The following is a 19,122-nucleotide window of genomic DNA, read 5'->3' on the forward strand; positions in this document are numbered from 1 at the left end:
GGTCCATAATTGACCCTACCCCCCATATAAGGTCCCCTTCAGAAAAAGACTTTAACGCTCATAACTGCCTTAAAGAAGCATAGCGATGAAATTCGACATGAACATATTTTATAGGAACCTTAATATCATTGTAAACTTTTTATAAGGATCGGTTCATAATTGACCCTATCCCCCAAATAAGGTCCCCTTAAGAAAATGACTTTAACGCTCATAACTGTCTAAAAGAAGCATCTATAGCGATGTAATTCGACATGAACATATTTTACAGGAACCTAAATCGTTTTGTAAAATTTTATAAGGATCGGTACATAATTGATCCCACCCCCATATAAAGCCCCCTTCAGAAAATGGCTTTGACGCTCATTACTGCCTAAACTAAAATCGTTCTAGAATATTTGACGAGGATCGGTCCATAATTGACCAAAAAAGCAATTTATTGACGAAAAACTTATTTTCTAAAAGAGGCTTTATATGGGGAATAGGAGCAAATGTGGACCGACCCCGATAAAAAGGGCTGGATAGATTTATATTTATATAATATATTTAATATTTGTCTGTGCTAAACTTCATTACAATAACAGTGCTAATAAATGAATTGCGGATATTCAAGTCACTTTCTGAGGGGGGCTTTGTGTGGGGGCTAGGGTCAAATGAAGTCCGATCATTTCGAAATTCGGCAAGGTCATCAAGGCTTGTATAAAACTTAGTTGTGCGAACTTTCATCGAGATACATTTATATTATATATAATTATGAGCTCAAAAGCCCTTTTCGGGGGGTTCAGTTGTATGGGGGCTAGGTGAAATAATGGACCGATTTTAACCATTTTCAATAGTCTTAGTCCTTGGGTCAAAACAAACACGTATTCCAAATTTCATCGAATTATCTTGAAAATTGCGACCTGTACTTTGATAACAACGTTTACATGGACACACGGACGGGCGGACATCGTTAAATCGACTCACAAAGTGATTCTGAGTCGATCGGTATACTTTAAGGTGGGTATAGTACTAATATTTTAATGCGTTACAAACATCAGCACAAACGCATAATACCCTTCCCATTATAGTGGTGTAGGGTATAAATATATATTTTTTTTATTTTATACCCTTCACCTTCGTGGGAAGAGTATACGTACATATGTATATAAGTTTATCATTCCGTTTGTAATTTCTACAATATAATTTTCCGACTGTATGCGGTATATATGTATATTCCGAGTTCTTGTTGATAGCAAAGTCGATTTTGCCATGTCCATCTGTTTTTCGGTGTATATATTGAATAAATTTTCAGAAGACCGCAGACATCTGCGAGATCCGAATGTTCAATAATTCTATCGTGATGATACTACTAACTCACACATTATGAGAATTTGGATATTTTCGAAACGCTTAATTTTTGACATATTCAACTAACCTGAAAAATATGCATTTCTGAACGCGATCCACTGCCCCCAGAAACAATAAATACTAATATGTTATTATACAATTCCATAGCATCTGTAGATGTAAAAGCAGTTGGTTCTTGAATAAGCGTAGCAGGAAATCTTTCAATGATATTCTGAAAAAATTAAGAATTTATTTCTGAGATCTTTTATCAAAATCATATACTCACTCCTGTTTCATAATCCATTATTAGCACCCAACGATAATCTAAACACAATTGCATCTTTTGTGACCAAATACCAGTAGTTTTCTCTAATTGTAACAAACGCCTCATGCCGTCTGCTGGATAGACAATACCGGAATCTTTATTTACGGTAAACGTCGCCAGGTGCTCAAGCAAATAGGTGGGTTTATCATGTAATATTGTGTCACTATCATCGTTGCGTCCAACGCTTCCGCCACCATCTTCTCCACCACTTCGAGACTCACGTTCATCACCCGAAAAACCTCGATGACTACCAGCATCGCCAATGCCTCCATCAGCTCCGTTCGAATGAGAATATGACATTATGAACGAGCCTTTTCAAAATAATAGTTTCAAATTACAGGCAAAAATTTTACTTTTTATGACCCCAGAAATAAACATGAAACAATATATAAATTGCTGTAAATAAATAAAAACACAAATATTAAGGAAATTTACATTTTTGCTGAGAATTGTACAAATGTATATTGGTTATTTTTCGGATAATGATTTTTCTCTTATAACACTGTTCTTAAACAAATATACTATTTAGAAAATTAAAAACATCATTTACAAATTGTATAACACAATTAAAAAAATTTAGCTCAAATCTAACAAATTTTCTACTTCATAGGGCGGATTTTACTGTACATTCTTTTTAGTTTAATCAAAAATTTTGTGATTTTCAGTGCTCAGTTATTTTGTTTTTTTATCTTAGTTTAACTGAGTATGATTGGCAAGTTAAACTTAATTTAAAAGAGAGGAAACATAGTATTATGTATTTGTTTTGTCAATAATATAAATGCTTCAAATGTTTATTTTATTATACCCTCCACCACCAACAGTGGTGAGAGAGTATATATAAGTTTGTCATTCCGTTTGTAACACCGAGAAATATTCATCTGAGACCCAACAAAGTATATATATTCTTGGTCCTTATGAAATTCTGAGTCGATTTAGATACGCCCGTCTGTCTGTCTGTATAAAACACGCTCACGTTAAACATAAAATATATATATTTATATAAAACACGCTCACGTTAAATATTTCCCGAAATTAATTTATTGTTAATAACTTCCGAAATAATGCCGATATCGAAGTTTTACAAATTTAAATTCTATGCCAATAGAATTCATATAAATTACCTAATAACGATATTCCTACAAACTTTGGCACAAATATTGTTTTTACCTACAAAAATCTTACTGTACATTTTTTTCACGATCCGTCCACATAGCTCATAGCTCCCATACAAGGTCTCCTTCTCAAAATCACTTAAACGTATAAAACTCATTACCAAATAAAGCTATCCATACAAAATTTAGCACAAACATTGCTTTTATGTACAGAAATGATATTGTAAAATTTGTTTACGATCGGTCCGTAATTGCTCGTAGCTCCCATACAAGGTCCCCTTTCGAGAATCACTTAAACGCATAAAACTAATTACGAAATAAAGATATCGATACAAAATTTGGACAAATATTGCTTTTATCTACAGAAATCTTATTATAATTTTTTTCCACGATCGGTCCATAATTGGTCATAGCTCCCATTTAAGATCCCCTTTCGAGAATCACTTAAACGCATATTACTATTTACCAAATAATAATATCCATAAAATATTTGGCACAAATATTTATTGTTGAATTTTGTCATACATATAGTTTAGGAATCCACTGTGTTGAAAATCGAAATCAGTCCACAATTTCTTGTACTTCCCATAGAGATTAAAAAATTGATTATTTTTCGCAAAAAATTAAATAAAAACTGTCCAAAACTAACTGGATTCGAACTTAAAATCTCCCAGTTGCTAGTTTTACACCATTCCCACTACACTATTAACTAGCTTCGTAATTGTTTGCAACTAATGTTCACATAGAAATTCTCTTTCCTGTTTGTGCAAAAAATTGTTGTTAACCCAAGATCAAATAAAATGTGCACATTGAGAAAGTGTAACTGTTTAATTTCTTCTGCTATTCATCAACGTCAGTGTTGATAAAAGTTATTCAGCAGCAATGTTTTGTATAAACAGATAATAAAATGTAATTTTTATATGAAAAATATTAGTTAAGGAAGGACAAAATAATGAAGTGGTGTAGTGGATGGAATGGAGAATTAACAAACTGAGCGTTGCCGGTTCGATTCCTGGTCGATTTATATTTTTTTATCATAAATAATAATAATTATTTTTTTTAATCAAATTAAGTGTCGAAATTCGGTTCAATAATAAAAATTTAAAAGCAAATTTTTTTTTTTTTTTCATAGGATCAACAATGTTGAAAATCTATTATTATTCTATTACAAAATTATATAAGTTTTATTGCCATACATTTTTCTCACACATAGAAATTATTTTAGATACAGAAAATAGGTTAACATTTGTTAAATTTAGTACGCTCTGTAACAGTCTGTTAAGTGGTAGTTTTGCTTTTAATTGCATATTGTAAAGCATAATGAAAGTAAAATATTAAGGTACATTTGAATCAATCGATAAAATTTGATAGTTTATGAAACCAGTTTAAGGGTATTTAAGGTTCGGCAAAGCCGAAAAAAGCACTCTAACTTGTTTTTTTTTTAATTTTATATTTTGCAAAAACAGCTGTTCATTGGTTATGTTTTTGACTGAAAAGTTGGAAACTAACAATATTATAATCCTATATATATATATAACAGACTGTTTGTTTGTGTGTTTGTTACGCTTTCACGGCAAAACTACTGAACCGATTTACACGAAATTTGGACCACTAATAGGTCTAACCCCAAAAGGAACAATAGGCTATATAAGATCTTTATCGGATGCCACGCCCCTTTTTACGCCCACTTTTTGTGAAACTATTATTACCCCAATTTTGCAATCACAATATGCAAAACCCACTAAACCGATTAACTTGAAATTTCGCATACCGAAAGGTATAAGCTTGGAAAGAACTATAGGCTACTAGCTGCGCGAACCCGGCATTGCCCGGATTTCTTCTAAAATAAAATTATTCTGTCTGTCATGACTATACTTTTTTAAAAGATGTCAAAATTTAGCTTATAACGATAAAATATATTTTTCTGCATTTTGTATAATACTTAAAGTCAGTTTCTGGACAAAAATGTCCCTTACAAATTTACAAATTGAAAATGAGCTTTAATTAGGAAATTTTAGCCAATTTTTAGAAACATTTAGGAAACTTTTTTTAGAAATTATACTGAAACCAGCATTCTCAATCACTGGTAGGGAACTAAGGACACTTTCAAATTTGTTGTTTTATTTTTCTCATGTGCAGTTGATTTAAAGAACTGTTCAGTTTAAATTCGGTCACACTGTACTTTGAATTGTAATGCCCCTGGTGTATAGAGACAAAATTTCAAGCGATTTTCTTTCTATTTGAAAAAGTACGGGCAATTGAAGAAACTCTGAAACGATTATGAAACATTCTGCACAAAATTATGAAAAATTTGGAAGATTTCAAATTCCTTTAAAAATAATAAAATTAAGTTTTTTTCTGTTCTAAAAAATATGAAGAATATCGTTAGATGTACAAAGGAGATACCCAAATAATTTGAATTATTATTTGTAAATGGTAAATGGAAAATGTGTGCTGGAGTTATTCAAAATTATTATTTAGTTTGAAAAGCTTAGAATAAATACTGCGCTACATACAGAAAAAGTTGTGCAGAATTTTTGGTTGATAATTTTCTAAAAATATAAAAAGATATCAAAAGATCAATTTATCCAAATTTTATATGACCAATGCTTTCTATGCATCGTTTGACAGGTCTACCTATATAAGATTTGCAAAAGTGCTGTCTTTCGGGACACTCTAATGAGTAGCCAAATACATATCTTCATGTTTTTTTTAGATTTGAGCTGCATTTGAAAAATGGCAGCCGAATTTATATCAAGATAATTCTTTGATGGCATATTTACCTGATCATAGATTTTTATTGTTATCTCGATTAACAATAAATTAAAATTTTTTATTTTTGATATAAAACTCGATTTGTATGGAAAATATGAGTGATTACTGATCTTTATTGTTTTCTCAAATTGAAAGTTATTTAAAGTAATTTTTTAAAGAGTTATATAAATAGAAATTTTAAGGGGAGATATGAATGATTTTCTAGATAGATTTAGGTGTTAAAGGAAGGAACCAGAGCCGATTTAAAATTCGAATTTAAGTGAAAATGTAATATGAATATATTATTTTCCCTATTTTAGAAGCGGTTTTTGTTCAGTATTCTGCATACAAATGTGGCATCGTAGACATTCATTTAAGATCTAATAAAGATTCTGTTTTAAAATAGTTATTTTCTGAGAATATATCATGTTCTTTAGCATTATAAATGTAACAAAAAGTGGACGGAAAAAGGTCATTGCATTTAATTAAGATCACAACAGGCCCGAAATTAGTCCTATAGGTGTATTTATTCGGATTTGGTGCATTAAACATTCTCTTCCTCAAACATTGTATGTTGCCAAATTTCTTGAAAATCGGTTCAAGTTTTTTTATATTAGCCTAGAAATTTGGTGTTATAGCAGTTATTCAAAAAGTGAACATAAAAATGTGCGTATCATCCACTCAATATCATATAGAGTTTTTTTATACCCTCCACCATCATCAGTGGTGATAGATGGTATATATAACATTGTCATTCCGTGTGTATCACCAAGAAATATTCATCTGAGACCCAACAAAGTATATATATTCTTGATCCTTATGAAATTCTGAGTCGATTTAGCTATGTCCGTCTGTCTGTCTGTGTAAAACACGCTCACGTTAAAACAAAGCCAGAAATATTCACGAAACTCACCCAAAACATTCCCTATTATCTGGTCCAGTTTGGGATTGAAAATCAGTAAAACCGGTTCACGACGTAAAAAGTTGTGATTAAAAATTTCAGACTACCTCGAAAAATAACGTTTTTTTTCCCAATTCTTAAGTAGTTTTCTCAGAAACTACCAAAGATACTTCGATGAATTTTGTCACACAATATTTTTTTGTGCCACGGATCAAGTATGTTCAAACTCATAACAATTGAACCAATATTTCCCATAGCCTCCATACAAAGGTGTATATTCCCGGATATAAGTTTATCGTTAATAACTCCCTCAAATATATCGGTATCAACACAATATTATATACATACAAATATAATATGAATAGAAATCATAGCTCCCATGTAAGGTCCACTTCTAAAAATCACCTAAACACACATATTTCATTGACAAATAAAGCTTTTGTGATAAAATTCGAGCTGAATATGTTTTGTGTACATACAAATCATTCTACCAAATTTCTTTTCGGATCGGTCCATTATTAGTCATAGCTCCCATATAAGGCCCACTTCCGAAAATCACTTAAACGCACATATTTCATTGTCAAATAAAGGTATCTTGATAAAATTCGACACAAATATGTTTCGTGTATATATGAGTCACTCTACGAAATTTTTTACGGATAAGACCATAATTGGTCATAGCTCCCATATAGGGTCCACTTCCGAAAATCATTTAAACTCACATATTTCATTGTTAAATAAAGCTATCTTGATAAAATTAGACACAAATATGTTTTGTGTACATACATATGAATCACTCTACGAAATTTTTCTGGAGGCCCGTAATTGGTCGTAGCTCCTATATGAAGTCAAGTTATCTAAAAATTAGATGTTAAATGGGTTTTAATAAAAAGCTTGCTGGTGGAGGGTATTTAAGATTCTGCATAACCGAATATAGCACTCTAACTTGTTAACTTCTGAGGTTAGACATATTAAACGCCAAATTTTATGTAAATAAGTTTATTAGTTATGTAGTGAAAAAGTAAAAAAAGAGTTTCATATATATTTATTATTATATATTATAGGTTTTGAAGATGTAATGTGTCGTACTGTTCATTCCACAACATTCATTATAACAGATTTCATGAAAATCTGATCAGTAGTTTTTTGTATGCCTGAACGTAAATTTGGTTTAATGATTGTTTTACAAAAAGTTTGTTTGTGTGTTTGTTTGTTACGCTTTCACGCCAAAACTACTGAACAGATTTATATGAAATTTGGACAGCTAATAGGTCTAACCCCAAAAGGAACAATAGGCTATATAACATCTTGATTAGTGTTTATAAACCGGATAACCGGTTAGCCGAAAAACCGGTTTTTATTGCATATTTCGGTTTTTCGCAAACCAGTTTTTTTAAAACATTGGTTTTCGGTTAACTGGGTTATCCAGTTTTTAAGTCTCGGTTAACCGGTTTCAAAACATCTAATTTTTAGTACAAAATTTTATGTTTTCTTCGATTTTTTATTGTGATTTTTAAAAATTTTGGATAGATTATTCTTAACATTATTTTCCGTTTGTGTATATGAAAACAGACCTAAGATTGTTAAAGAAATGTTAGGAAATGTTAAACATACATTACCCCATGTCTATATTAGACAAATATTTATTATGTTAAACGTCAAATTGTTATCATAATAAAAAATTAGCAGGTACAGACGGCATTTATTAGCGTTATAACGTCGTTATGACAGTGTTGTCTAAACAATTGTTTAGACAAGATTGTCTTGATAACAAACGTCATTTTATTGTAAAATTTGTTTAGAATTTTATTTTTGTGCAATTAAAATTGATTTTTAACATTAGTTTTAGTGAAATTAGTGTTTATTTTCAAAATTTGCATTTAATTTTAATTGTTTTTATAAAATATAGCTTTATTTCAATAAAATTATCTGTGAGTTGTCGTGATAAAATCAACGTTTTGTCAAGTGCCGTGATAAATATTTGTCTAATATAGACACGAGGTTATGTATATAAAATAGAGATTTACAATTTCAGATAATCAGGAAATTAGTAAAAGGTTGATATTTAAACCAATAAAAAATTCACTATTTAAACAAATTCCAACATTACATGAAGAAATTTGTTATTTATTAAGACGAATAAATAACTTTGATGATAAAATGCAGGATGCACTTACTTGTTTACCGCGTGAGTATAAAAAAATTCGAGAAGTTTCTCAAACGTTCTCAAAACGGAGTTTATTTATTGAAACATAAGGGTTGTTGTCGCTGTCCGAGAATTTATGCTGCTAGGGTTTTCACAAACTGTAATGGCGCTAAGATTGATTGACAGGAAGTCAGCATGACACCTGTCATTATTCCTAAGCGTCATTCACAGTAATTTGAACAACCACAGGCGTAGCGAGCGGAGGGAGGTCACAGTTAAAGCAGGGGCTCAATGTCTATGTCGAGACAGTCATCGTCTTCTTCCGTTTCCGATGTATCGTCTCGAGCATGAACACTATTTATACTTGATAGTCCTGGACATACAATTTTTTTATTGATATAGATGCATTATATATTCAAAGGTCAATTTATCCCTCCTATGGCAACTTCCATATACCTAACGAATCAATAATATCTTCTGATCTGTATAAGTTTTGATATATTAATGTTCATATCTATACTAAAAAGTGGAAATATCTTATTAAGTAATTCATAATATTTCGCAAAATGACATTTTTCAACTAAATATTATATTATATACTCGGTTAACCGACAAACCGGTTTTCTAGACACTATTCACTACATAACTACTAAACTTACTTACATAAAATTCGGCATATAAATAGGTCTAACCTTAGAAGTTAAAAAAGACTCTATATGAGTTTCATTACCAAGTAATGACTCATTACTAAATAAAGCTATCCATACAAAATTTAGCACAAACATTGCTTTTATATACAGAAATGATACTGTAAAATTTGTTTACGATCGGTCCGTAATTGTTCGTAGCTCCCATACAAGGTTCCCTTTCGAGAATCGCTTAAACGCATAAAACTCATTACGAAATAAATATATCCATACAAAATTTGGCACAAATATTGCTTTTATCTAAAGAAATCTTATTATATTTTTTATTTCACGATCGGTCCGTAATTGGTCATAGCTCCAATTTAAGGTCCCCTTTCGGGAATCACTTAAACGCATATTACTATTTACCAAATAATAATATCCATAAAATATTTGGCACAAATATTTATTGTTGAATTTTGTCATACATATACATTTGGGAATCCACTGAGTTGAAAATCGAAATCACAATTTCTTGTACCACCCATAGGGATTAAAAAATTGATTATTTTTCGCAAAAAATTTAATAAAAACTGTCCAAAACGAACAGAATTCGAACTTAAAATCTCCCAGTTGCTAGTTTTACGCCATTCCCACTACACTATTAACTAGCTTCGTAATTGTTTGCAACTAATGTTCACATAGAAATTCTCTTTCCTGTTTGTGTAAAAAATTGTTGTTAACCCAAGATCAAATAAAATGTACACATTGAGAAAGTGTAACTGTTTAATTTCTTATGCTATTCAGCAACATCAGTGTTGATAAAAGTTATTCAGCAGCAATGTTTTGTACAAACAGAAAATAACATGACATTTTTATATGAAAAATATTAGTTAAGGAAGGACAAAATAATGAAGTGGTGTAGTGGATGGAATGGAGAATTAACAAACTGAGCGTTGCCGGTTCGATTCCTGGTCGATTTATCCTTTTTTATCATAAATAATTATTTTTTTTAAATCAAATTAAGTGTCGAAATTCGGTTCAACAATAAAAATTTAAAAGCAAATTTTTATACCCTACACCACTTTAGTGGAGAGATCGGGACTCATTTAACCCTAGCTCCCATACAAAGTCCCCTTCAGAAAATTACTTGAATGTCGAAAATTAACTTATAAACACAAATATCGCGATGAAATTCAGCACAATAAAATATTATGTAAATATAAATATATTCACAAATTTGCTAAGGGCAAATTTGGTCCATATAAAGCCTGTTTCAGAAAATTAGTTTTTCATCCATAAATTGCTTAGATGTATCGGAACAATTACTTGAATGTCTAAAATTAACTTATAAACACAAATATCGCGATGAAATTCAGCACAATAAAATATTATGTACATATAAATATATTCACAAAATTTTATCAGGCTTGGTCCATATTTGCCCCTAGCCCCCATATAAAGCCTCTTTCAGAAAATTGGTTTTTCATCCATAAATTTCTTAAATGTATCGGAACAAGGTAAAAGAAGATAAATGCTTTATTATGAAAAATAAATCACATTTAATATTCATAACTGGTGTAGGGTATCATATGGTCGGTCACGTCCGACTATACTTTCTTACTTATTTTTCATAGGATCAACAACGTACAAAATTATATAAGTTTTATAACTATAACTATTGCCATACATTTTTCTCACACATAGAAATTATTTTAAATACAGAACATAGGTTAAATTTAGTACGTTCTGTAACAGTCTGTTAAGTGGTAGTTTTTTTTAAATTGCATATTGTAAGGCGTAATGACAGTAAGTCTAAATTAATAAGGAAAATTGGATAATTTATGAAACCAGTTTAAGGTGGAGAGTATTTAAGATTCGGCAAAGCGGAATATAGCACTCTGACTTGTTTTTTACTATTAATGTTATATGTTTTTATATAAACTCTATCTCGAAAACCTATTTATATACTCGACTAATTAATATGCATTGCCTTTTAACATATTCTGATGTCATTAACTCTTTCACGAATACGGGACACCGGTGTCCCAAGATTTTTTTTTAATATTTCTCGATTTAGAGCGTAACTTTGAGTTCACAGCTACATTAATTGTTATTTTCAAAGAAAATCAAGGTGTTCTTTAGAATTTGGTGTCCCTACATGCTAAAAAGGATAATATCCTGAGATAACCTTCGAAAATACTTTTTCCATTTTTCATCAAAAATGATCAATATACGTCAAAATAAAGTGTGTGGCGAAGAGATATCCATAAAAGTCAGCGGTATAGTTTTGTGTGTGAAAGGGTTAACGGATAATGAAGGGTTTAGTTCCAATGACTGCACTAGAAACTTGATTAGAATACTAACGAAACAACGAAATGGACTTAATATATGCCACTTAAACATTCAAAGCCTAGTTAGCGAAATGGATGAATTTAAATACATGTTTGAGGACTCGAAAGTTGATGTTATCTGTATATCCGAAACATGGTTTAATGTAATACTTCCAGATAGTCTCTTCGCTGTCGATGGCTTTAGATTAATAAGAAGTGACAGATTATTATACGGTGACGGTGTCGCAATATACATTAAAAACATCTCACATATAAACTAATGAAATTACTAACTGCAATAAAACTCTCCTCCTAGGCTGTGTATATCGACCAAATAAGAGCATTTGTTACGGTGATTTTCTAGAACTTCTGGAATCATACAATATGCCGATGTTATAATCGCCAGTGATTTTAATTTGAATACATTGGTGAATTTTGTTTTGAAAAACTCATTAATGAGCATAGGCTTATATATAGTTAACAACCAAAATCCTACACATTTTACTACCACTAACGCCAGTGTACTTGATATCTTCATCGTTACTAATATGGAAAATGTTCTTTGATCAAATTAGTGTATCCTGCTTTTCGAAACATGATCTTATATTTTTGTGTTATGACTTGGATTACGACAAAACTGTAATTCCCATACATATCGTGATTTTCGTAACACTGATCTTTATACATTACGTGATCTCGTTCCTACTACGAACTGGAATGATTTATACTACATGACCTCACCAGATGACCAGATTGATTTCCTGAACGAAAACTTACATAAATAGAATATTTGAAAATACCGTTCCGCTTCGTACTTGTCGACACATCAAGAACTTTATGATGAATATCGTTGTTGTCGTCAAATAACATCCACCCTATATTTCTTAGGCTCATCCTTCCATTTCTGCTAAGCCATATTACTCACATATTTAATACAATTATCACCAGGAGCATTTATCCAAGTTGTTGGAAATACGCTAAAGTAATACCAGTACCAAAGTCTACCAATGAATATCGTCCTATAGCTATATTATCATATCTATCGAAGGTTTTTGAACGAATTTTGCACACACAAATTACTAAATATATATATACTAGCTGCGCGTACCCGGCGTTGCCTGGGTTTCTTCTAAAATAAAGAGAATATTATTCTGTCTGTAATGACAATACTTTTTTAATAGATGTCAAAATTTAGCTTATAACAATAAAATAGTTATTATATTTTTCTGCATTTTGTTTAATACTTAAAGTCAGTTACTGGACAAAAATGTCCCTTAAAAATTTACAAATTGAAAATGAGCTTTAATTAGGAAATTTTGACTATTGAAATGTGTGCTGGAGTTATTCAAAATTATTATTTAATTTGAAAAGCTTAGAATAAATACGGCGCTACATACAGAAATAGTTGTTCGGAATTTTTGGTTCATAATTTTCTAAAAGTATAAAAAGATATCGAAAGATCAATTTATCCAAATTTTTTATCGTTTGAGAGGTCTACCTATATAAGATTTGCAAAAGTGCTGTCTTTCGGGACACTCTAATGAGTGGTCAAATACATATCTTCGTGGTTTTTCAGATTTGAGCTGCATTTGAAAAATGGAAACCGAATCTATATCAAGATAATTTTTTGATGGCATATTTACCTGATCATAGATTTTTATTGTTATCTCGATTAACAATAAATTTAAATTTTTTATTTTTGATATAAAACTCGATTTGTATAGAAAATATGAGTGATTACGGATCTTTATTGTTTTCTCAAATTGAAAGTTATTTAAAGTAATTTTTTAAAGAGTTATATAAATAGAAATTTTAAGGAGAGATATGAATGATTTTCTAGAAAGATTTAGGTGTTAAAGGAAGGAACCACAGTCGATTTAAAATTCGAATTTAAGTGAAAATGTAATATGAATATATTATTTTCCCTATTTTAGAAGCGGTTTTTGTTCAGTAGTTTTTATTCTGCATACAAATGTGTCATCGTAGACATTAATTTAAGATCTAATAAAGATTCTGTTTTAAAATAGTTATTTTCTGAGAATATACAGCAGATTACAGGTTTTTAAATAAAAACAGTTTTCCGGTGGAAAACGCTTTAGATGAAAATCGATTTTTGATAATAAATTAAATTGAATACAGATTTTTACTTTACCTAATCGTAAAGTTAGTTAAGGATCTACAAACATTTTAGAGTTTTCATATAAACATAAATTTTTGATTAAAAATTTAACTAAATAATAATTCTCATATACTATGAGAATTATATATCATGTTTTTTAGCATTATAAATGTAAAAAAAGGTGGACGGAAAAAGGTCATTCCATTTCATTATAGGTGTATTTCTGCTATAGGTGTATTTATTCGGATTTGGTGTATTACATATTCTCTAACAAGCGTAACAAACTTTATCTTTCATATAGTTATAGGATAAGATATAGGTAAGGATAGTTTTATAAAAAGTCGGCGTAGAAAGGGGCGTGGCATCGGATCAAGTTCTTATATATAGCCTATAGTTTTTTCAAAGCTTATAACTATCGGTATGCAAAATTTCAGGTTAATCGGTTTAGTAGTTTTTGCATATTATGATTGCAAAATTGGTGTAATAATAAAAAAGGGGCGTGGCATCCGATCAAGATCTTATATAGCCAATTGTTGCTCTTGGGAATAGACCTATTAGCGGTCAAAATTTCATGTAGTTTTGTCGTGAAAGCGTAACAAACAAACACACAAACAAACAGTCTGTTTTATATATATGTATATATAGGATAGGATTATATTTTTGTCCTGATAAACAAAAATAAAAGCAATATAAAATATGTATTGGAAAATTATTATTTAATTAAATGTTTATATCATTAACTAAAAGTAATGTTCAGTATTTTACTAACACGGATTTCCTTATTTATAAAGACATTTTTTTAATATTAGAGTAATAATATATATTTTTAGCGACTGAAGTAATAATGCTATGGATAGGAAGTAATAATGCTAGGATAGGATTATATTTTTGTCCTGATAAACAAAAATAAAAGCAATATAAAATATGTATTGGAAAATTATTAGAAATTTGAAGGAATAATATTTTAAAGGACATAATTTATAATCTTTCAACTTTCAAAATAAAAACAATATATTTTTTAATTTCCAGAGATCCTCCTCTTTAATTTGATGCCCATATTGATATAAGTATAAAAATATTTAATTAAATGTTTATATCATTAACTAAAAGTAATGTTCAGTATTTTACTAACACGGATTTCCTTATTTATAAAGAAATTTTTTTAATATTAGAGTAATAATATATATTTTTAGCGACTGAAGTAATAATGCTATAGGAACAATATTTAAGTATGTGGTAAAGAATGCATAAGGTTTCAATATATATTTTTTGGAGAAAAATATATTGAAAATTCTCAAGGATATAAAGGATGAATTTTTAAAAGACATTATTTACACTTTTTTGTCCTGAAAAGTAAAAACAAAATATAGTTTTGTTTTACATAGATTATCCTATTTCATTTGATACTAGGGTGATCGACTCGGATTTTTTCTGTTTTACTACTGTCGGTTTTTTCTAAATGTTGATTTCGAATATCGAATAACCCGTTTTTTTTTTTACTTAAAAAAACGGTTTCGAATACTTTTATTTGCTATTTCAATACATAGGGGATACTTACATCAAATTTTTAAGTAAATAATAATACTGTCCGACAAAATTTGAAGAATGTTGGAGTTTAGGGACTAGAGTATATTTTTAAAAAGAAGCTTTTGTTTATTTTTTTTTTGTATTTTCCTAATTATTTTACATATTTTATTTGTATTTTAAGCAGCAAAAGTATAATTGATCACCCTATTTAATGCCCATATTGACGAAAACTATTTGATAGAAATATTTTAATACATTTTTATATCCTTAAAATTTCAAGTACTTTAAAAAAGAGAAAAGATCAGAAAATGAAAAACTAAAAACACAGTTTTACTTTGTAAGACCACTAGTATCATGTGTATATGGCTTCGTTTAAGTCCAATAAATGCTGTTGTTATAGGATAACAAATTCAAAAACAATTCTTGACCAAAGATATCTTAAAAATTTATTTTTTAATTTTTATAATTTTTATACTAAAATTAGGTTATAATGTCAGCGACAACAAATACAAAAATCTGAATAGGACCATGGGTATCGCCAGTTTAAAATTTTTATCTTTGATGAACAAAAAGAATTAAAAATTTCGAACAAAAAAAAATAAAAATCGAAGATACCTTTTTTTGAGATATACTTGACTCAAATGTGTATTTGAATTTATTATCCTTATTTAAAAACAACCAGTTAGAGTGCTATATTCGGCTGAACCGAATCTTAAATACCATCCACCAGCTACTTTTATATTAATACTTTTTTAATTGATCTAATATTTGTAGAAATAAGTTTTCTCATGTCTTAGAAAGAAAACCCCAAGATTTAAACAGCATAAATCTGTTACAATTGCAAGATTTATTGAACATTACAAACGCCATTTTCTTTTATATTTTTAAAGCGCCCTAAGATATTCTTTAGCGATATTTAATCATTTGCGTGAAAGATTTAAGGAAATTCAAATTTTCGAGGCAGGACCTAGTATGGCAGATATGACCAATTATGGACCGATCGTAAAAAATCTTTAAGTAACATTTCTGTATATAAAAGCTGTATTTCAGTAAATTTTTTTATCTATATTTAGTAATAAGTAATGTGTGTTTAAGTGATTTTCGGAAGGGAACCTTGTATGGGACCGATCGCACACATATTATGAACCGATCGTGAGAAAAATCTTAAAATATAATTTTTGTATACAAAACTTATATTTGTGCAAAATTTTGTATCAGTTGTTATGGACCGATCTAGAAAATTTTTTCTCTATATGAATTCTATTGACATAGAATTTTAATTTGTAAAATTTCGTTAAGATATCAACATTCTGAGGGAAGTTATTAACAATGGGGTATGGGAGGTATAAAAAATTGTGAACCAATTCCGGCAATTTTCAACAGGAATAAAGCTCTCGTGTAAAAACAAATGTATGATGATTTTCATGGAATTATATTGCATAGTTTTAGTGAAAATTACATCAGAATGTGTAAAAAATGCTTATTTTTTCGGATTTGTTTTAAATTCTAATTCATAACTTTTCCCAATGAGAACCGATTTTGCTCATTTTCAATACCAAACTGCCTAGGACAATAGGGAATATTCTGGCCAAATTTCAATAATTTATTTCACTTCGTTTTTACGTGAGCGTGTTTTAGACAGACGGACGGACATAGTCTGTTCTCACTGACTCAGAATTTCATAAGGACCCAGAATATATATAGTTTGTTGGGTCTCAGATGAATATTTCTTGGTGTTACACACGGAATGTCAAAATTATATATACCCTCTATCACCACTGATGGTGGTGGAGGGTATAATAAGCAACGGCAACAAAACTATGCCAAACATTAATAAAACAGAAATATTCAAGAAAATAATGTCGTTAAAACAAATTTAAGAAAAAAACTAATATTGTTGTTATATAAGGCAGCACACTTCTTAACATTATAGATGACATTCTTGTCATCAACTAATATAATTTTATCTTTGACCTTTATGACGTTTGACGTTTTATGTTGACCGGGTGCTCCGTAACTGGAACAACCACATGCTAAGGAACAGATGGATAAGCTGCGAGATGTACGATATAACTATCAGGAAAAAGGTATGCAGGAAAAAGGTATTTCGCGGTATTCCAAAGGGTGGCATTTTGTAACCTTTACTCTGGGTTACCACGATTAATAGCTTCCTAAGGACCCTAACCGAGAAATGACTTAGACCTGTCTGCTATGCAGACGATGTCGTAATACTTTTAAAGGGAAAGGAGCTAGATTACTTGTGTAGAAGAGCTGAGGAGGCTCTGAATACTGCCTTGAACTGGGCTCAACCGAGAGGCCTCAATGTTAACCCGTCAAAAACGGAAATCTGTCTTTTCACAAGAAAGACAAAAATTTCTACGTATACTGAACCTTGCTTCCTGGGCAAGAAGATACCAGTGACAGACAAAGTTAAGTACTTATTCCTCGACCGGAAATTAAAATGGAGACACCACATAGAGGATAGGCTAACACAAGTTGGCTTTATAAAAGTGTAATTAGACCAATTCTTATTCTTCAATAATCTGGTGGACTGCTTTAGACAAAAAGTGCAATATCAAACTACTACAGGGAGTTCAGCGTACATGCTTCTTAGGTATAAATGGTGCCATGTGTACTACTTCAACCAAGGCTCTGGAAACGTTGCTAGATATTCCACCCATTGAAATATATTTAAGATATGAGGCGGCGCTTACAGCCGAACGGCTCTTTATTTTAGGCGAACTAGCCAAAAGCGATTACAGGACACATCATCAATGTATACTGGACACATTGGAAGGTTATACACAATCATCGGACGTGCCTGATCGTATACTAGACACAGAATATGTCGGAAACTTTGAAACGCTGATTTCAAGCGTTTCAAAGTTTCAAGCGGAACATTAGAGCAAATACCAGTAGGAATCCGTTGTTACACGGATGGCTCTAAATTGGGGGACAAAGTGGGAATGGGGTTCTATATTGAAGTCCCAGAAACAGAAATATACCACCGTTTACCAAATCATAACACAAGCTTCCAGGCAGAAGTACGAACAATAACGGAATGTGTAAATTGGATTAGAATAAATATGGCGCCCACAGCACTTAATATATTTACCGATAGCCAGAAGGCAATTAGGGCGATATCAGGCGATAGAACTAAATCTAAGACCGTATTGGATTCTAAGAAAGCCTTAACTGAATACTCTCCCAGGGGTAAGGTTCACATCATATGGGTGCCAGCCCACTCGGGAGTAGTCGGTAACGAAAGGGCGAATGTAATAGCTTTAAAGGGTAGGGAGGTGGAGGCAGTTAACATGACAAACGCAAAACCATTCGACGCAACAAAAGCTGAACTAAAAATATGGGTGAGAGAGTCCCATAAGGCCTCTTGGAATAATGAAACAGTGGGTAGAACCACGAAGATCCTATGGGGTGACCCTGATGAGAGCAAGACGAAAAATCTCCTCAAAATTATTAAGTCTGAAGTTAGTATGATGGTACGTATTCTGAGTGGACACACAGGATTACGAGCACATCTATACAAAATTGGACGTGCGGATTCAGACGAATGTAGAGCATGTGGAGAGGACAGTGAAACTCTGGAGCACTTTCTTTGCCACTGCCAGGCATTCGTCGAAGTTAGATCCGAGTATCTTGGAAGTGACGTTATTCCGGAAACAACATTCCTGACTAACACTGATTGGAAGATTCTTAGGAATTACGTTCAGGAAACTGAGTTTATGAACACTGAAAATAATTCATTCAGTTTCTTTTTTTTTCATGATAAGGAGCGCACAACAGGCCCGATAGTGGCCTAGGTGTATTCCTTCGGATTTGATGTAGTATACATCCTCCTATCAACCTACCTACCTTCCTACGGGAGCTATGACCAAATATGGACCGATAGTGAAACAATTTTAAAATTACATTTTTGTATACAAAAGTAATATTTG

General features: G+C 30.9%; 1 protein-coding gene across 5 annotated transcripts in view; it reads right to left on the reverse strand.

Annotated features, from left to right (window-relative positions):
• The window catches only part of LOC119604231 (epidermal growth factor receptor kinase substrate 8), a 266,733-nt gene that overhangs the window by 205,823 nt on the left and 41,788 nt on the right, over positions 1 to 19,122 (reverse strand). For all 5 annotated transcript variants that reach the window (XM_037956714.1, XM_037956716.1, XM_037956715.1 and 2 more), the window contains exons 2-3: positions 1,613 to 2,047; positions 1,415 to 1,558 (exon numbers count right to left, since the gene is read on the reverse strand). In XM_037956714.1, the coding sequence (XP_037812642.1) occupies positions 1,415 to 1,558; positions 1,613 to 1,951 (483 nt within the window). In that variant the 5' untranslated portion in view covers positions 1,952 to 2,047. The remainder of the gene's footprint in view (positions 1 to 1,414; positions 1,559 to 1,612; positions 2,048 to 19,122) is intronic.

This window comes from Lucilia sericata, unplaced genomic scaffold (assembly GCF_015586225.1).
Source record: "Lucilia sericata isolate MDLA Ls3-8-SP2 unplaced genomic scaffold, ASM1558622v1 Contig000372F_arrow, whole genome shotgun sequence".
In the NCBI taxonomy this organism is placed as follows: Eukaryota; Metazoa; Arthropoda; class Insecta; order Diptera; family Calliphoridae; genus Lucilia; species Lucilia sericata.